The sequence below is a fragment of the Salmo salar genome, chromosome ssa13, assembly GCF_905237065.1.
Source record: "Salmo salar chromosome ssa13, Ssal_v3.1, whole genome shotgun sequence".
In the NCBI taxonomy this organism is placed as follows: domain Eukaryota; kingdom Metazoa; phylum Chordata; class Actinopteri; order Salmoniformes; family Salmonidae; genus Salmo; species Salmo salar.
The window spans coordinates 96,206,673-96,228,025 of NC_059454.1; the positions used below are offsets into that span (position 1 = coordinate 96,206,673).

Below are 21,353 nucleotides of genomic sequence, written 5' to 3' on the forward strand. Positions count from 1 at the left end.
ATTAGAGAGGAGATGGTTCCTCCATCGTCAGTTAAACCACCATTAGGGAGGAGATGGTTCCTCCATCGTCAGTTAAACCACCATTAGGGAGGAGATGGTTCCTCCATCGTCAGTTAAACCACCATTAGGGAATAGATGGTTCCTCCATCATCAGTTAAACCACCATTAGGGAGGAGATGGTTCCTCCATCAGTTAAACCACCATTAGGGAGGAGATGGTTCCTCCATCATCAGCTAAACAACCATTAGGGAGGAGATGGTTCCTCCATCATCAGTTAAACCACCATTAGGGAGGAGATGGTTCCTCCATCATGTTAAACCACCATTAGGGAGGAGATGGTTCCTCCATCAGTTAAACCACCATTAGGGAGGAGATGGCTCCTCCATCATCAGTTAAACCACCATTAGGGAGGAGATGGTTCCTCCATCAGTTAAACCACCATTAGGGAGGAGATGGTTCCTCCATCACAGTTAAACCACCATTAGGGAGGAGATGGTTCCTCCATCAGTTAAACCACCATTAGGGAGGAGATGGTTCCTCCATCATCAGTTAAACCACCATTAGGGAGGAGCTGGTTCCTCCATCATCAGTTAAACCACCATTAGGGAGGAGATGGTTCCTCCATCAGTTAAACCACCATTAGGGAGGAGATGGTTCCTCCATCATCAGTTAAACCACCATTAGGGAGGAGATGGTTCCTCCATCATCAGTTAAACCACCATTAGGGAGGAGATGGTTCCTCCATCGTCAGTTAAACCACCATTAGGGAGGAGATGGTTCCTCCATCGTCAGTTAAACCACCATTAGGGGAGGAGATGGTTCCTCCATCGTCAGTTAAACCACCATTAGGGAGGAGATGGTTCCTCCATCAGTTAAACCACCATTAGGGAGGAGATGGTTCCTCCATCGTCAGTTAAACCACCATTAGGGAGGAGATGGTTCCTCCATCGTCAGTTAAACCACCATTAGGGAATAGATGGTTCCTCCATCACAGTTAAACCACCATTAGGGAGGAGCGGGTTCCTCCATCAGTTAAACCACCATTAGGGAGGAGATGGTTCCTCCATCATCAGCTAAACAACCATTAGGGAGGAGATGGTTCCTCCATCATCAGTTAAACCACCATTAGGGAGGAGATGGTTCCTCCATCATGTTAAACCACCATTAGGGAGGAGATGGTTCCTCCATCACAGTTAAACCACCATTAGGGAGGAGATGGTTCCTCCATCATCAGTTAAACCACCATTAGGGAGGAGATGGTTCCTCCATCGTCAGTTAAACCACCATTAGGGAGGAGATGGTTCCTCCATCATCAGTTAAACCACCATTAGGGAGGAGATGGTTCCTCCATCATCAGTTAAACCACCATTAGGGAGGAGATGGTTCCTCCATCGTCAGTTAAACCACCATTAGGGAGGAGATGGTTCCTCCATCAGTTAAACCACCATTAGGGAGGAGATGGTTCCTCCATCGTCAGTTAAACCACCATTAGGGAGGAGATGGTTCCTCCATCGTCAGTTAAACCACCATTAGGGAGGAGATGGTTCCTCCATCAGTTAAACCACCATTAGGGATGAGATGGTTCCTCCATCAGTTAAACCACCATTAGGGAGGAGATGGTTCCTCCATCGTCAGTTTAACCACCATTAGGGAGGAGATGGTTCCTCCATCATCAGTTAAACCACCATTAGGGAGGAGATGGTTCCTCCATCATCAGTTAAACCACCATTAGGGAGGAGATGGTTCCTCCATCAGTTAAACCACCATTAGGGAGGAGATGGTTCCTCCATCGTCAGTTAAACCACCATTAGAGAGGAGATGGTTCCTCCATCATCAGTTAAACCACCATTAGGGAGGAGATGGTTCCTCCATCATCAGTTAAACCACCATTAGGGAGGAGATGGTTCCTCCATCAGTTAAACCACCATTAGGGAGGAGATGGTTCCTCCATCAGTTAAACCACCATTAGGGAGGAGATGGTTCCTCCATCAGTTAAACCACCATTAGGGAGGAGATGGTTCCTCCATCATCAGTTAAACCACCATTAGGGAGGAGATGGTTCCTCCATCAGTTAAACCACCATTAGGGAGGAGATGGTTCCTCCATCACCAGTTAAACCACCATTAGGGAGGAGATGGTTCCTCCATCAGTTAAACCACCATTAGGGAGGAGATGGTTCCTCCATCGTCAGTTAAACCACCATTAGGGAGGAGATGGTTCCTCCATCATCAGTTAAACCACCATTAGGGAGGAGATGGTTCCTCCATCATCAGTTAAACCACCATTAGGGAGGAGATGGTTCCTCCATCAGTTAAACCACCATTAGGGAGGAGATGGTTCCTCCATCATCAGTTAAACCACCATTAGGGAGGAGATGGTTCCTCCATCGTCAGTTAAACCACCATTAGGGAGGAGATGGTTCCTCCATCGTCAGTTAAACCACCATTAGGGAATAGATGGTTCCTCCATCATCAGTTAAACCACCATTAGGGAGGAGCGGGTTCCTCCATCAGTTAAACCACCATTAGGGAGGAGATGGTTCCTCCATCATCAGCTTAACAACCATTAAGGAGGAGATGGTTCCTCCATCATCAGTTAAACCACCATTAGGGAGGAGATGGTTCCTCCATCAGTTAAACCACCATTAGGGAGGAGATGGTTCCTCCATCAGTTAAACCACCATTAGGGAGGAGATGGTTCCTCCATCAGTTAAACCACCATTAGGGAGGAGATGGCTCCTCCATCATCAGTTAAACCACCATTAGGGAGGAGATGGTTCCTCCATCAGTTAAACCACCATTAGGGAGGAGATGGTTCCTCCATCAGTTAAACCACCATTAGGGAGGAGATGGTTCCTCCATCAGTTAAACCACCATTAGGGAGGAGATGGTTCCTCCATCATCAGTTAAACCACCATTAGGGAGGAGATGGTTCCTCCATCATCAGTTAAACCACCATTAGGGAGGAGATGGTTCCTCCATCAGTTAAACCACCATTAGGGAGGAGATGGTTCCTCCATCATCAGTTAAACCACCATTAGGGAGGAGATGGTTCCTCCATCAGTTAAACCACCATTAGGGAGGAGATGGTTCCTCCATCATCAGTTAAACCACCATTAGGGAGGAGATGGTTCCTCCATCAGTTAAACCACCATTAGGGAGGAGATGGTTCCTCCATCGTCAGTTAAACCACCATTAGGGAGGAGATGGTTCCTCCATCAGTTAAACCACCATTAGGGAGGAGATGGTTCCTCCATCAGTTAAACCACCATTAGGGAGGAGATGGTTCCTCCATCATCAGTTAAACCACCATTAGGGAGGAGATGGTTCCTCCATCAGTTAAACCACCATTAGGGAGGAGATGGTTCCTCCATCATCAGTTAAACCACCATTAGGGAGGAGATGGTTCCTCCATCAGTTAAACCACCATTAGGGAGGAGATGGTTCCTCCATCAGTTAAACCACCATTAGGGAGGAGATGGTTCCTCCATCAGTTAAACCACCATTAGGGAGGAGATGGTTCCTCCATCAGTTAAACCACCATTAGGGAGGAGATGGTTCCTCCATCATCAGTTAAACCACCATTAGGGAGGAGATGGTTCCTCCATCATCAGTTAAACCACCATTAGGGAGGAGATGGTTCCTCCATCATCAGTTAAACCACCATTAGGGAGGAGATGGTTCCTCCATCGTCAGTTAAACCACCATTAGGGAGGAGATGGTTCCTCCATCGTCAGTTAAACCACCATTAGGGAGGAGATGGTTCCTCCATCGTCAGTTAAACCACCATTAGGGAGGAGATGGTTCCTCCATCGTCAGTTAAACCACCATTAGAGAGGAGATGGTTCCTCCATCGTCAGTTAAACCACCATTAGGGAGGAGATGGTTCCTCCATCATCAGTTAAACCACCATTAGGGAGGAGATGGTTCCTCCATCAGTTAAACCACCATTAGGGAGGAGATGGTTCCTCCATCAGTTAAACCACCATTAGGGAGGAGATGGTTCCTCCATCACCAGTTAAACCACCATTAGGGAGGAGATGGTTCCTCCATCGTCAGTTAAACCACCATTAGGGAGGAGATGGTTGCTCTGAGGCAAAACCAGCAGAGACCACACAGAGATAATGATAATGACAAAAAGATAATGTTTGTTCCTAAAGGGACAGCAGCGCAGGGGGGATCAAACCATGAACGTTCAAATCATGATTCAAATTCTAAGTCATTTTAAGCTTTCACTACTACCAAGACGGGGTCCGCAATTCCATTCAGCGACGGGCTGATGTTTTCTTTAGGATGGTCGGGTTGCCAGAACATAATTAGAAATCATTTGTACACTGCAGATTGAGCGCAAGAAGTCCAAACCAATATAGTATTTGACAAAAACAGAATATTTTCAAACCTTGATTACACTGGGATACGATCACATATGACTCTCTATTTATGATTGGGATATTTGGGAACAGATTTCTTATTTAAAATACCTTTAAATAGATTTCCTGTTGATTTTACAGAATTTTATGTCCAACAACGAATTTTTTTTTTTTAAATGTAAAAACTTGGGGGGGCCAAAGAAAATCCCCCACGGGCCGCCTACACACACACATCCAACAAGATACAAACAACCAGACAACAAACTCATCCTCAGTCCCAAAGGCAAAAACAACAATCTCTCTTCCTAAAAATACAATCACCTAAATCAGTAACCTCAAGTACTTTCATATTCAAATCATCCTCACTCATCCTCCCTCAATTATCTTTCAAGAACAAATCGCCCCCAAATAGAACACACCTGCAGCAGATTGAAACACAGGGTCCAACTAAAAAACAATCAGCTAAAACATCACCATTCCATTTGAATGACGACACACAGATGTAAGAAATCTGATGCGAGGAACCGAACAGCTGTGTTTACCTGGTAGTGAGAGGAGTAGACGCTGCTTGGATAGCCCTGGTGCATAGCAGCCACATCCATGCCTGAACAGCTCTACCGTACAGTGTGGTCCTCCGTCAGAGCTCTCTCTCTCCCCCAGTACTGGTCTGTCTGTCCCAGTGGCAGGACTGTCCCTCTAAATGTCAATACTGTACTATCCCAGTGTTCTCTCCCACTGACACACACAATAAAGCAGCCTCCCTATCAATAAACCATCAGCTCCCACCCCCTACCGTGCCCGCCAGAGAGAGGTAAGAGAAAGAATGTGAATGTGTGTGTGTGTGTGTCGCCTGAGCACACGCTCGCTAGCTGGCTGGCTCACACACACACTTGCACACGCAACAGAGAGGAGCAGCGCCTTCATTATGTAAGTCCCAACAGGCTCCTCTTCCCACCCTCACGCACGCACGCACACACTCACTCTCTTTCTGGCACACACAATATCACTCACTCACTCACACTCACAGAAATGCATAATCTCTCACTCATTCACTTAGTCACGCAATGCACACACACACACACTCTCACAGACACTTACAATCTCTTCTGGACTCGATTGGTTCCACCTTCACACTTCATTCACAGTCGGTCAGAAAACCCTTCAATCAATCAGCCTCCCACGTCCCAACCAGTTGACTGACTGAAAGACCAACAGTTGTGATCCAGGATAGATAGGTAGATCTATGGATCGCTACATATCTGGCTCTATTACAGCTCTATATTATATCTATACAGTGCATTCGTTAAGTATTCAGACCCCTTTACTTTTCCACATTTTGTTACGTTACAGTCTTATTCTAAAATCAATTAAATAAAAATGTTTCCTCATCAATGTACATACAATACCCCATAATGACGAAGCGAAAACAGATTTTGTGAAATTATTGCAAATGTATTCAAATTAAAAACAGAAAGTATTCAGAACCTTTGCTATGAGAATCAAAATTGAGCTTAGGTACATCCTTTTTTTATTGATGTATTTTAAATGTGATATAATTTTTTATATATATACACAGTTGAAGTCGGAAGTTTACATACACTTAAGTTGGAGTCATTAAAACTTGTTTGTCAACCACTCCACAAATTTCTTGTTAACAAACTATAGTTTTGGCAAGTTGGTTAGGACATCTACTTTGTGCATGACACAAGTAATTTTTCCAACAATTGTTAACAGACAGATTATTTCACTTATAATTCACTGCATCACAATTCCAGTGGGTCAGAAGTGTACATACACTAAGTTGACTGTGCCTTTAAACAGCTTGGAAAATTCCAGAAAATGATGCCATGGCTTTAGAAGCTTCTGATAGGCTAATTGACATAATTTTAGTTAATTGGAGGTGCTCCTGTGGATGTATTTCAAGGCCTACCTTCAAACTCAGTGCCTCTTTGCTTGACAGCATGGGAAAATCAAAAGAAATCAGCCAAGACCTCAGAAAAATAATTGTAGACCTCAACAAGTCTGGTTCATCCTTGGGAGCAATTTCCAAACACCTGAAGGTACCACGTTAATCTGTACAAACAATAGTACGCAAGGATAAACACCATGGGACCACACAGCCATCATACCGCTCAGGAAGGAGACGCGTTCTGTCTCCTAGAGATGAAAGTACTTTGGTGCGAAAAGTGCAAATCAATCCCAGAACAACAGCAAAGGACCTTGTGAAGATGCTGGAGGAAACAGGTACAAAAGTATCTATATCCACAGTAAAACGAGTCCTTTATCGACATAACCTGAAAGGCCTCTCAGCAGGGAAGAAGCCACTGCTCCAAAACCGCCATAAAAAAGCCAGACTACGGTTTGCAACTGCACATGGGGACAAAGATCGTACTTTTTGGAGAAATGTCCTCTGGTCTGATGAAACAAAAATAGAACTGTTTGGCCATAATGACCATTGTTATGTTTTGAGGAAAAAGGGGTAGCTTGCAAGCCGAAGAACACCATCCCAACCGTGAAGCACGGGGGTGGCAGCATCATGTTGTGGGGGTGCTTTGCTGCAGGAGGGACTGGTGCACTTCACAAAACAGATGGCATCATGAGGAAGGACAATTATGTGGATATATTGAAGCAACATCTCAAGACAAGAACATTTCTAAGTGACCCCAAACCTCTGAACGGTAGTGTAGGTAGATAACGTAATGACGGCACGACAAATACACACCATTCCTAACCTAGCCCACAATGTCTGCTGTGTGGATCTATTTTGAAGTCTCAAAGGAAGATAACAAAAAGGCCATATGCAATGTTTGTGCTGCTATTATTTACCGAGGGATGAAAGATCATCACCCCCAGACGTTCAGCGACTACTTAGAACAAAAGTAGAAAAAAACTAAGCGCACACTTCCAACAACTAAACATGTTCAAGTTGGGCAGTCTTTTGAAAGCGTAAGAACATTTCAGCGAGACAACTCAAAGGCGAAATCCATTAACGCCAAGATCATGGAAGTCATTGCCTTTGACAATCAACGTTCTCTGTCGTGGATGATTTTGGCTTTCGCCGACTGGTGGAGTACCTCAAGCCCCGGTACACACTACCAAGTACGCACTATTTTTCAGATGTTGCCCTACCGGAGTTACACAGTATTGTTGAAACGCACATCCATGAGCTACCTGCTATGGGCGTCACTGCTATTAGCTTCACGACTGACATTTGGGCCAGAGTCTGACAGCACAGTGGGTCGACGAGGATTTCGTACTGAGGAAAGCCGTATTGCATGCTCAAGAATGTGCTGGTTCTCATTCGGCTGCTGCCTTTTCAATGGCATTTGAGAACATGTTTGAAACTTGGAAAATCCCCAAGAACAATGTACATGCTGTGCTACGTGATAATGCACGTAACATGACAAATGCTTTGGAACAATGCGGAGTCGCCAGTTTGCCTTGCATGGCACACACGTTGCAACTGGCTGTGAACGAAGGTGTTTTGGCCCAACGCAGCATATCCTGCACAGTGGCAACAGGTAGGAAGATAGTGGCTCATTTTAAACACTCACAGCTAGCATACAGCCGCCTGCAAGCAATACAGGAGCAGCTTGGAATGAAAATTAAAAGGCTTAAGCAAGACGTTTCCACCAGATGGAACAGTACTTTTTACATGATGGAGAGCCTGTTGGAACAAAAACGAGTGCTTGGCGTGAGCTGACTATGAGTTACCTGCAACAATCAGTACAAACCAGTGGACTCTCATTGAAAACATGAACACAACTCCATTCGAACAACTGACTCAAAATAAGCTCATCAACTGCATCTGCAGCAGACGTGATACCCTCTGTCATGGCATTGAAAAGCCTGCTCAATAAAACTGCCAACAGACCGTGGGGTTAAAACTTACAAAAGTACTCTACTAGAGGCTGTGAACAAGCGATACGGTGGCATTCTCTCTGAGCCTCTTTACTGTATCGCCACCATGCTCGATGCTAGGTACAAGAACCACTACTTCGATGCAAACAAGAAACAGGGTTTATGTGAATTGTTACAAACACAGCTGGACAAGATGGAAACGGACACAGTGACAGTGTGCAACGAGGAAGAGGACCCACGACAGAAGAGGCCACGGACAGACAAAGCTGAAACTTCACTGCTTGACATGTACAATGAAATCCTGGTTGAGAATGAAACGACTGAACAAATGAACGAAAGAGCACAGCAAGTAAGTGAAAGAAATAGTTTTTGATTATGTTTTACTGGTAATGGGGACATACGTAAATGCCAACAAAATACATTTTTGGTCAGTGTGTGTGTTTCAACTATACTGTACTAGATTGCTTAGAAATATTGGATATTGGTTTCGGACAAAAATTGCATAAAATGCCTAAAAACCTGTTTTTGCTTTGTCATTATGGGGTATTGTGTGTAGATTGATGAGGGGGAAAAACGATTTAATCAATTTTAGAATAAGGCTGTAACCTAACAAAATCTGGAAAAAGTCAAGGGGTCTGAATACTTCCCGAATGCACTGTACATGGCCCTGCATAAAGGTAAAGAGAGGGTTGCCTCCCTTCAGTTTTATTAGCAGCATCTCTCTCTCTGGAGCATACACAGATTTAGATCACCCAATCAGAACGTATTCCTCTCAAAGATCAACCAATGCTTTTCAAAGATAAGCAAATCACATATGTTCCTTCTCAGAGGCAAAATAGCGATCGCTGGGTCTATATGGTCAGACCAACACTGTTGCTCCATATAACTAACAAGCATATAGTTGCTGTCTGATGAAAACCTCTCATCTCCAAAACATAAACTTTTCAGGATTTCTTTGTAAAAATCACATTTTCCCATTAACAAACGTACAATTATGAAACTTTAGAAGCTATTTTGAACACATTTTCTTGGTCACAGAGTCATGAAATGTTCATAGTACATTGAGGGAAGTTACCGCTTTCAATAAATGTAAAAAAAAAAAGAAAAATGGGCAAAAATGGAGTTACGAGGTTTTCATCAGACAGTAATGATATGCAGTAGTCTAATTATTATTTTTTTAAATAAAAAAATTAAAGATATGCAGTAGTCTACACATGAGTGTGTGTACAAATAATGTAATGTTCTGCCTATCCATGCATGTGGCACACACACAGCTGCCGGGGCTCACACTGACACATGCACGATTACATCACAGCCTGCGGGTGAAGAGGAGAGCGAGGGGAGGGAGGGCAGTAAGAGCATCGCAGCACTTAAAATAACGTGTTGGAGTAAGAGTGAGTGGAGTTTGAGAGAGTGAGAACGAGAACGAGAGAGAGAGAGTGTGTGTGTATGTGTGTGTGTGTGTGTGTGTGTGAGGCTAAGCACCCTTCACTAAAATAAAACCACTGCTCTCCAAAAGCCTCTCTATTTAAAGGGATTTTTCTAATCTCATCAGCACCACATCGGATCCCTCTTCAAGATGGACCTCTTTAACGACTCTTTCAGACTCCTTTCAGTATTCCTATTCCTTATATTCAAAAGACTCAGGCATTTTCAAAACGTCTATGTTATATTTTGTGGCTAAGCCAGTCGTATTTCGCAGCTGAGCTGAATAGCTGCACCATCGAGAGCATCCTAACTGGCTGCATCACCGCTTGGTATGGCAACTGCTTGGCATCCGACCGCAAGAGGCTACATATGGTAGTGGGTACGGCCAGTACATCACTGGGGCCGAACTCCCTGCTATCCAGGACCTCTATACCAGGCAGTGTCAGAGGAAGGCCTTAAAAATGGTCAAAAACTCCAGCCACACTGTTCTCTCTGCTACCGCACGGCAAGTGGTACCAATGCACCAAGTCTGGAACCAACAGGACCCTGAACAGCTACTACCCCCAAGCCATAAGACTGCTAAATAGTTAGTCCGGGTAGCTATTGGTTAACTATTTAACTATCTGCATTGACCCTTTCTGCACTAACTCTTTTGACTCATCATATACGCTGCTGCTACTGTTTATCTATCCTGTTGCCTAGTCACTTTATCCCTACCTATACAGTGCATTCAGAAAGTATTCACACCCCTTGACTTTTTCCACGTTGTTGTGTTGCATCCTGAATGTAACATTTATAACAAATATTTTTTGGGTCACTGGCCTACACACAATACCCCATAGTGTCAAAGTGGAATTATGTTTTTTGAGATTTTTTTTTTTTACAAATGAAAAGCTTAAGTGTCTTCAGTCAATAAGTATTCAACCCCTTTGTTATGGCTAGCCTAAGTTCAGGAGTAAAATGTGCTTAACAAGTCACATAATAAGTTGCATGGACTCATAGTGTTTAACATGATATTTGAATGACTACCTCATTCATCTCTGTACTCCACACATACAATTATCTGTCAGGTCCCTCAGTCGAGCAGTGAATTTCAAACACAGAAAAAAACACAAAGACCAGGGACATTTGCCTCGTAAAGAAGGCCACTACTGGTAGATGGGTAAAACAAATTACATCTTTTAAAAAGCTTTTTCTCCCCAACTTCGTGGTATCCAATCAGCAGTTACAGTCTTGTCTCATCGCTGCAACTCCCGTACGGACTCGGGAGAGGTGAAGGTCCAGAGCCGTGCGTCCTCCGAGCCACAACCCAACCCCGCTGCTTCTTGACACAATGCCCACTTAACCCAGAAGCCAACCACACCAATGTGTTGGAGGAAACACCGTACACCTGGCAACCGTGTCAGCATGCACTGTGCCCGGCCCGCCACAGGAGTCGCAAGAGCGCGATGGGACAAGGACATCCCTGCTGGCCAAACCCTCCCCTCCCCAATTGTGCACCGCCCCATGGGTCTCCCGGTCGCGGCCGGCTGAGACAGAGCCTGGACTCAAACCCAGAATCTCTAGTGGCACAGCTAGCACTGCGATGGAGTGCCTTAGACCACTGCGCCACTCAGGAGGCCCCTCAGATGTAGGATCTTAATTTGATCTTAACTCTTTTGTTGCTGACAGGAAATACAAACTTGTAGTGTATTTGAGTTTTAACAAGGCTTCTAAAATTTGTAATTTCCACTTTGAAATTTCAGACTTGATTTGCCCTAATGAAAAATGCATAAATCCCTACAAAAATGTATGATTATAATCCACATAAAAATTCCCATTTCCTGTTGCTGCAGGATCATTTTCTTGCTTTAACAAACTGGATCAAATTAAGATCCTACATCTGTAGATAGCCCGCCTTGCAAGGCGGTACGCCCCCTGCCTAAGACTGAGTGAGAGAAATTAGGGAGAGGTACTAATGATTCATCACTCGATTAGGACAGTAGAACAGAAGGAATGGCTCAGTTCAGGTCTAACTGGAAACTACACCCACAGTCACTCACAAAGCAATTCACTCCCCAGATTAAGCGTGTGTGTATTCCCCTCTAATCTGTTTCCCTGCAGTCATCAGACTGACCATCTGGAGCCCAAAGACATAGCTAGCATGGCTGGGTCACTATGTCCAGAGAGAGGGGGTGAGGAGATTTTATTTTCATTTAACTAGGCAAGTCAGTTAATAACAAAATCTGATTTACAATGACGGCCTACTTGTTCAGGGGCAGAACAACAGATTCTTACCTTGTCAGCTCAGGGATTTGATCTAGCAACCTTTCAGTTACAAGTCCAATGCTCTAACCACTAGGCTACCTGCCGCCCCTGGTAGTTACAGTCTTGTCTCATCTCATCGAGATGACAAAAAGATGACAAAAAAGATGCATGGACAGAGAGAGAAAGAGAGGATGGATGAAGGCAGAGATGAGGAGAGGGGTAATAGAATAGAAGGGGGGCAATAAAGAGCAATGGATCGATTGGAAGAAAGAGAGTGAAACAGAGAGGGATAAAGTGTAGAGAGAGAAAGAGTGAGGAACAGAGAGGGATAAAGTGTAGAGAGAGAAAGAGTGAAGAACAGAGAGGGATAAAGTGTAGAGAGAGAAAGAGTGAGGAACAGAGAGGGATAAAGTATAGAGAGAGAAAGAGTGAGGAACAGAGAGGGATAAAGTATAGAGAGAGAAAGAGTGAGGAACAGAGAGGGATAAAGTATAGAGAGAGAAAGAGTGAGGAACAGAGAGGGATAAAGTATAGAGAGAGAAAGAGTGAGCAGAGAGAGATAAAGTATAGAGAGAGAAAGAGTGAGGAACAGAGAGAGAGAGATTGAGAGAGATTGAGAGAGAGAGAGAGAGAGAGAGAGAGAGAGAGAGAGAGAGATGCCTAGGAGTATTTTATGCATGACTGGGTCTATGTGGTGACCAGACATTCATACAGCACTGTATGTAATACTCAGGTGAATATAAAGCAATAGTCCCTCAGGACACCCAGAAATATGCGCACACAGACACATATGAAGTTCCCATAAACACACATATGAACACATTAAAGCCTGCTTTACATCAGAGATATGACAAACTGATTTTTCATCGCAGCTACTACCCCCATCCTCACCTGAGCCTTTAGCGCTGTCTTCTCATTGGTCAGCTGCTCCAGTGAGTGGGCGGTCCTCTCTGATGACTCAGCAGCCTGGGGGAGGGGACATGTTGAGTAAACATGATATCATTTATTTTTATCTAACTTTTGTTTAAAACTATTGACCAACCATTGGCGCAAGTCTCCACAAATCCCATCAATAATACATACTGTAATTCTTTCTCTAAAGCTATAAAACAAATGAATCATTCTACTTCTACAAGATGTCTAAATCCACAGGAACAGCCTCTTAAAATTTAATTGAAAGTTAATTGTTAAAAGTTCATTTGAAATAATACATCTTTAATAATGAACTATGGTGGAACATTAACTAGTTATTTAGTTACATAAACATTACATAAAGTAGATGCCTGCCTGCATATTAAAGAGACATGGAAAAGGTTAGTCACGTGGTGACATTGTTAAGCTAGCCTGCAGCCATAGCTTCAGCTTCAGAGATCTAGCTTCAGCCTCAGAGATCTAGCTTTAGCTTCAGTCTCAGAGATCTAGCTTCAGTCTCAGAGATTTAGCTTCAGCCTCAGAGATCTAGCTTCAGTCTCAGAGATCTAGCTTCAGCCTCAGAGATCTAGCTTCAGCCTCAGAGATCTAGCTTCAGCTTCACTCAGAGATCTAGCTTGCTTCAGTCTCAGAGATCTAGCTTCAGCCTCAGAGATCTAGCTTCAGCCTCAGAGATCTAGCTTCAGCCTCAGAGATCTAGCTTTAGCTTCAGCCTCAGAGATCTAGCTTTAGCTTCTGTCTCAGAGATCTAGCTTCAGCCTCAGAGATCTAGTTTTAGCTTCAGCCTCAGAGATCTAGCTTCAGCCTCAGAGATCTAGCTTCTTCAGTCTCAGAGATCTAGCTTCAGCCTCAGAGATCTAGCTTCTCTTTAGCTTCAGCCTCAGAGATCTAGCTTTAGCTTCAGCCTCAGAGATCTAGCTTTAGCTTCTGTCTCAGAGATCTAGCTTCAGCCTCAGAGATCTAGTTTTAGCTTCAGCCTCAGAGATCTAGCTTCAGTCTCAGAGATCTAGCTTCAGCCTCAGAGATCTAGCTTCAGCCTCAGAGATCTAGCTTTAGCTTCAGTCTCAGAGATCTAGCTTCAGCCTCAGAGATCTAGCTTCAGCCTCAGAGATCTAGCTTTAGCTTCAGCCTCAGAGATCTAGCTTCAGCCTCAAAGATCTAGCTTCAGTCTCAGAGATCTAGCTTCAGTCTCAGAGATCTAGCTTCAGCCTCAGAGATCTAGCTTCAGTCTCAGAGATCTAGCTTCAGTCTCAGATATCTAGCTTCAGCCTCAGAGATCTAGCTTCAGCCTCAGAGATCTAGCTTTAGCTTCAGCCTCAGAGATCTAGCTTTAGCTTCAGCCTCAGAGATCTAGCTTGCTTCAGTCTCAGAGATCTAGCTTCAGTCTCAGAGATCTAGCTTCAGCCTCAGAGATCTAGCTTCAGCCTCAGAGATCTAGCTTCAGTCTCAGAGATCTAGCTTCAGCCTCAGAGATCTAGCTTCAGCCTCAGAGATCTAGCTTTAGCTTCAGTCTCAGAGATCTAGCTTCAGCCTCAGAGATCTAGCTTCAGTCTCAGAGATCTAGCTTCAGTCTCAGAGATCTAGCTTCAGCCTCAGAGATCTAGCTTCAGTCTCAGAGATCTAGCTTTAGCTTCAGTCTCAGAGATCTAGCTTCAGTCTCAGAGATCTAGCTTCAGCCTCAGAGATCTAGCTTCAGTCTCAGAGATCTAGCTTCAGTCTCAGAGATCTAGCTTCAGCCTCAGAGATCTAGCTTTAGCTTCAGCCTCAGAAATCTATCTTTAGCTTCAGTCTCAGAGATCTAGCTTCAGCCTCAGAGATCTAGTTTCAGTCTCAGAGATCTAGCTCAGCTTCGGTGGGTCTGGATGAACATCATGTGACCTTGTGTGTCACAGCTGCTGTTTTCATGCATACATCATGATACAAACATTACATACACACATTTCCACCTGCACACATACAGGCACACACAACCGACAGAAAGACAATTGTTATCATACAATACACACTTGCCAACACACGCACGCAGGCACACACGCAGGCACGCACGCACGTAGATGCACAGACACACACACACACCTGCGTCAGTCTATCCTGAAGCTCTTTCTCTTTGCCTTGGTTCTCTTCTCTCTGTGCCTCCCTCTCTTTTTCCGTATGCTCTCCTCTCTTCAGCTCTGCAACAAAAGTCGGAGAGACTCTTCATGATGAATCTTTACCAGTGCCTCTCTTAGGGCTGCTTTGCTTACCTTGCATGGTTCGGGCCGTCCTCTTGTTCATTTCCTCTGCTACGTCCAGTTTCTGTCTCTGAAATGGCAAACAAACAAAGAACAACACAACAACAAACGTCACTCTTCAGTAGGTCCTATGATTGAGTGTAGTCCGGCCGAGGGGTGCAAAGGTGAACGGCAAGGCACTGAAGTGACGAACTACCCTTGCTGTCTCTGCCTGGCCGGCACCCCTCTCCACTGGGATTCTCTGCCTGGCCGGCACCCCTCTCCACTGGGATTCTCTGCCTGGCCGGCACCCCTCTCCACTGGGATTCTCTGCCTGGCCGGCACCCCTCTCCACTGGGATTCTCTGCCTGGCCGGCACCCCTCTCCACTGGGATTCTCTGCCGCTGACCCTATTATGGGGGCTGAGTCACTGGCTGCTCGCGCTCTCCCATGTCGTCCCTAGGAGGGGTGCATCAGGTCATGCCAGGATTATTTCTCTATACTAGACTTGAGTGGGTTGAGTCCCTGACGTGTTCTTCCTGTCCGGTTTTGCGCACCCTCAGGCTCGTGCGGTTGGGGAGGGCTATGTGGGCTATACTCTGCATTGTCTCAGGGTAGTAAGTTAGTTGTCTGTTGATATGTGGTGCGGGGACTGTGTAAAAAGGGCTCTATAAATACATTTGATTGATTGATTGATTGATTGACTAGAGAGCAAAAACATTATTTCTCCATGAGCTATACAGGGAAGGATAACAACTTTTATCATCATGACCGTGTGTGTGTATACGTGTGTGTGTGTGTGTACACGTGTGTGTGGGTGTCTCACCAGGCTGGTTAGCTGCTGTTCCAGGGAGCTCTTGTCGTCTTCTACAGAGCATAGCTGTTTCTGCCTGCTGTCCAGATTCACATTCAGTTCACTGATCTGGAGGGGAAGACAGACAGGAGACATAGTAATGTCCAAAGGGAGGCAAAACCAGAAAAAACAGATGATTGTAAATGCAAAGACCATGGGAATGACCAGGCTGGAACAAAAGCCTACACACACAGCAGGCCAGGACTGGCAGCCTGACCATATTAAACAGACATCGGCTTCGGAACATATACTGAACAAAAATATAAATGCAACATGCAACAATTTCAATGCTTTTACTGAGTTACAGTTCATATAAGGAAATCAATCAATTGAAATAAATTCATTAGACCCTAATCTATGGATTTCACATGACTGGGCAGGGGTGCAGCCATGGGTGGGCCTGGGAGGGCATAGGGGCGCAGCCAATCAGAATGAGTTTTTCCCCATAAAAGGGCTTTATTACAGACAGAAACACTCCTCTGTTTCATCAGCTGTCCAGGTGACTGGTCTCAGACGATCCCTCAGGTGAAGAAGCCAGATGTGGCGGTCCTGGGCTGGCGTGGTTACACGTGTTCTGCGTTTGTGAGGCCGGTTGGACATACTGCCAAATTCTCTAAACTTTTATTTCAGCTCATGAAACATGGGACCAACACTTTACATGTTGCACTTATATTTTTGTTCAGTATATATTTGTGTACCTCCATTTAGTATGAATGTTACCTTAAGTTACAAATGGAATAATGGTATGGTTACTTACGACAGAAACAAAAGAAGGGAGGTTGGTCGGGGAGGATGGTTGGGAGGAAAAGTGGTCTCAGAGCAAGACGTATAATGCTATACAGCGCATTCAGAAGTATTCAGCCCCCACATTTTCAGACCCATTTTCCACATTTTGTTACATTACAGCCTTATTCAAAAAAAATTCTCATCAATCTACAGACAATGCCCCATAATGACAAAGTGAAAACTGGTTTTTAGACATTTTTGCAAATGTATTAAAAATAAAAACAGAAATACCTTATTTACATAAGTATTCAGACCCTGAGATATGAGAATCGAAATTGAGCTTTGGTGCATCCTGTTTCCATTGATCATGTTTCTACAACTTGACTTGAGTCCACCTGTGGTAAATGAAATTGATTGGACATGATTTGGAAAGGCACACACCTGTCAATATAAGGCCCCACAGTTGACAGTGCATGTCTGAGCAAAAACCAAACCATGAGGTTGAAGGAATTGTCTGAAGAGCTCTGGGGCAGGATTGTGTCAAGGCACAGATCTGGAGAAGGGTAACAAAACATTTCTGCAGAATTGAAGGTCCCCAAGAACACAGTGGGGTCCATCACTCTTACATGGAAGAAGTTGAGAACCAACAAGACCCTTCCTACAGTTGGCTGCCCAGCCAAACTGAGCAATCGGGGGAGAATGGCCTCGGTCAGGGAGGTGACCAAGAACCCGCTAGTCACTCAGAGAGCTCGAGTTTCTCTGTGGAGTTGGAAGAAACTTCCAGAAGGACAACCATCTCTGCTGCACTCCACCAATCAGGCCTTTATGGTAGAGTGGCCAGACGGAAGCCAATCCCCAGTAAAAGACACATGACAGCCCACTTGGGGTTTGCCAAAAGGAAAATAAAGACTCTCAGACCATGAGAAACAAGATTCTCTGGTCTGATGAAACCAAGATTGAACTCTTTGGCCTGAATGCCAAGCTTCACGTTTGGAGGAAACCTGGCACCATCCCTACGGTGAAGCATGGTGGTGGCAGCATCATGCTGTGGGGATGTTTTTCAGCGGCAGGAACTGGGAGACTAGTCAGGATCAAGGGAAAGATGAACGGAGCAAAGTACTGAGAGATCCTTCATGAAAACCTGCTCCAGAGCGCTCAGGACCTCAGACAAGTCTCTGAACGTCTTGAGTGGCCCAGCCATAGCCCGGACTTGAACCCGATCAAACATCTCTGGAGAGACCTGAAAAAAGCTGTGCAGCGACACTCCCCATCCAACCTGACAGAGTTTGAGAGGATCTGCAGAGAAGAATGGGAGAAACTCCCCAAATACAGGTATGCCAAGCTTGTAGCGTCAGACCCAAGAAGACTCAAGGCTGTAATCGCTGCCAAAGGTGCTTCAACAAAGTACTGAGTAAAGTGTCTGAATACTTATAAAAATGTGATATCAGTATTTTTATGTTTATAAATTTGCAAAAATTCATAAAAACAGTTTTGTTTTGTCATTGTGGGGTATTGTGTGTAGACTGATGAGAAGAATAAAAAATGGAATCCTTTTAGAATAAGGCTGTAACGTAACAAAATGTGTAAAAAGTCAAGGGGTCTGAATACTTTCCGAATGCACCGTACGTTTCCAAATGCACTCCAAGATGTATGATACATTACATAATCTAATTTGTATGATTTGTACGGCCAGACAAAATGTATGATACATTACGTCATCTAATTCGTATGATATTGTACGACCAGACAAGATGTATGATACATTACGTCATCTAATTCGTATGATATTGTACGACCAGACAAGATGTATGATACATTACGTCATCTAATTCGTATGATATTGTACGACCAGACAAGATGTATGATACATTACGTCATCTAATTCGTATGATATTGTACGACCAGACAAGATGTATGATACATTACGTCATCTAATTCGTATGATATTGTACGACCAGACAAGATGTATGATACATTACGTCATCTAATTCGTATGATATTGTACGACCAGACAAGATGTATGATACATTACATAATCTAATTCGTATGATATTGTACGACCAGACAAGATGTATGATACATTACGTCATCTAATTCGTATGATATTGTACGACCAGACAAGATGTGTGATACATTACGTCATCTAATTCGTATGATATTGTACGACCAGACAAGATGTATGATACATTACGTCATCTAATTCGTATGATATTGTAGGACCAATACTCCATTCATAACGTAACGTAACGCAACATATCATACTAGAGGGGCACAAATTGATGTCCCAAATCCTACAAATTGGGATTTGAGTTGCCCATCCCTGGTAGAGGGGTAGGAGCTAAGAAGTTATTAAGGGGATGTTTTTTGACCATGACTATGAGACCCCCCACCTTCTTCTCCTGGGACTGGGCCCGGGCCTTGAGGTTGCTGAGCGCCTCTGGTGACAGCGACACAGCGCCCCCTGTCTGCTGGGAGGAGCGTAGTCTCAACTGCAGCTCCGCTACCTCTCTCTCCAGCTCCATGATCCTGGACCGCTCAGACACTGTGGCCACCTGAGGAGAGAGAGAAGGGGGAGGGAGAATAAGAGGGGGGAATGAGAGGGCAGAGAGAGAGAGAGCCAGCCCTAGCCCATCCAGCTTTTTTGAGATAGGGCAACAATATATTTTAAAATAAATCCAATATAATTTATGCCCTATATGAAGAACAGTATCAAGGCAGGGTAAGAATGTGCAGATAAGACTAAGATACAAGTCGCAACAGCATGAGAACAGCTTTTTGTTCCAGAGAGTTTGGGGCATCCAGAAGAAACATTGTGGAATGCTGTGGCAATTTGAGTATTTCCTCCTGAGACAAGAGTCCTTTTGATTACCGGTACATTTCTTCAACATTCTGTCTTTAAGAGGTCTAAATGAAGAACTAGATAGAAAACAATTTCAGTAAAATGTGCTCTGCTTTCTTCCATTTTCCCTATATAATATTGTATACAAAATGATTGACGCATTTGTCTATTATCTATTGTACACCTATATGACTTGACATGGATAAAAAAAACGAAATGTATTAATGTTTTTCCATATGTCTACTGGGTAATATTTATTGTGATGTTAATGTACTATATGTATTTAACTGACCAGATGTACATGCCTCTAGAGGTATTTCAGTAGGTGTGCTTCACAGTGGTGTATGAGCCAACTCGGATCAAAACATTGTCTTTATTGTGCGTCTGATTAAATCACCATGGGAGCATACCAGAGTTGCAAACATTCCTTTTTTCTTTGCCAGATGGCTGTGGACATCTATATCGAAAACTACATTGATCCGCAACATACACCCCAACCCTACTGTGTCTAGAATATAAGATCCAGGAATATCCAGAAGTAGTACCCAATGATGTTGTATATCTTATGTCTATGATGGCATTACCCTAGTGTCCTCTAAATCCCTCTGCAGTTTGTCAGCTTTGGTCTTTTCAAACAGAAGGCTCTGCTCAACCTCCTTAATATGGGCATGCTCCAGTTTGGTCTGCATCTGTTAGTCAGAGAGAAGAAGAGGAGGAAGAGGAGAACACACCAACACCAGCGTCACATGCCAGCACCCTGCCACACACAAAGACAGGACAGCAAGCAATGATGTCATAGTAGAGACCAGGAAGTAGGAAGTGCATATGAGAGCCAAAGGTTTTTATTTCAGTGGGTTCTATTTTATTTCAAATGTTATATTCCAAAGATTCTATTAGGACAAATCCTCAATGAGCAGACCCATATATAGAGGAATATAGAGCAGACCCATATACAGAGGAATATAGAGCAGACCCATATATAGAGGAATATAGAGCAGACCCATATATAGAGGAATATAGAGCAGACCCATATATAGAGACATATAGAGCAGACCCATATATAGAGGCATATAGAGCATACCCATATATAGAGACATATAGAGCAGACCCATATATAGAGGAATATAGAGCAGACACATATATAGAGACATATAGAGCAGACCCATATATAGAGACATATAGAGCAGAACCATATATAGAGGCATATAGAGAATATGGTGCCATTTGAGAAACAGCCTAAATCTTCTAAAAGGACTCTAACCCTCTAAAGTGAACCACTATGGGACTGAGCCGCACACTAACCACCTCTGTTTGGGTCTTTGGTTTATAGAGTCCCAGATGTACAGAGTTCCGCTAACTATCCTCCATGTTGGAACCAACAGCTACATAAAGACAACATTCTTATCATTCTAACATTTGTCTTGCAACTTTTCATGAATTGCGTTTGTCAAACTGTGTCTAGTGTATCTATGGATCTGCTTAGATCTATTTTCAGGACAGCTCCATCTTGTGGATTCGGTTCTGTTCACTTTGGCTCCCAGTGCTCAAACCCTTTCTTGACAAGGTCTTACAATCAGTGACATCATCGCTCTATCCTTCTTGCTCTTCTGTAAGCGCCAAAAGGGAGAGAGAGAGACAGATGAAGGCTTTGTGACATCACCCTCTCCATGAGCGAGGAAGAGCGGGAGCGGAGGCGAGAGGGAGAGTTGAAAGAATGTGAAAAGAGAAGAGGCGTGGCAAGGAGAGAAAAGAGAGCTCTCAGGGAGGCGATGGATAGAAAAACAAAGAAAGAATAAGAAGGAAAGAGTGGCGGAAGAACTGATAGAGGAACAAATAAAAGAACGAAAACAAGAACATGTAATCATGAATGAGTGAATAGATGAGGGCTGG

General features: G+C 44.0%; 1 protein-coding gene across 5 annotated transcripts in view; it reads right to left on the bottom strand.

Moving 5' to 3' along the window:
• The window catches only part of LOC106568293 (CAP-Gly domain-containing linker protein 1), a 49,135-nt gene that overhangs the window by 15,681 nt on the left and 12,101 nt on the right, over nucleotides 1–21,353 (bottom strand). For 4 of the 5 annotated variants that reach the window (XR_006758401.1, XM_014138495.2, XM_014138498.2 and 1 more), the window contains 6 exons: nucleotides 20,048–20,152; nucleotides 19,015–19,176; nucleotides 15,872–15,967; nucleotides 15,079–15,136; nucleotides 14,912–15,006; nucleotides 12,797–12,871 (listed from right to left, as the gene is read on the bottom strand). Coding sequence is in view for 4 of the 5 variants with exons in the window: in XM_014138495.2 (XP_013993970.1) it covers nucleotides 12,797–12,871; nucleotides 14,912–15,006; nucleotides 15,079–15,136; nucleotides 15,872–15,967; nucleotides 19,015–19,176; nucleotides 20,048–20,152 (591 nt within the window). In the remaining variant the exon portion in view is untranslated. The remainder of the gene's footprint in view (nucleotides 1–12,796; nucleotides 12,872–14,911; nucleotides 15,007–15,078; nucleotides 15,137–15,871; nucleotides 15,968–19,014; nucleotides 19,177–20,047; nucleotides 20,153–21,353) is intronic. The other variant, XM_045692475.1, reaches the window with a different exon arrangement.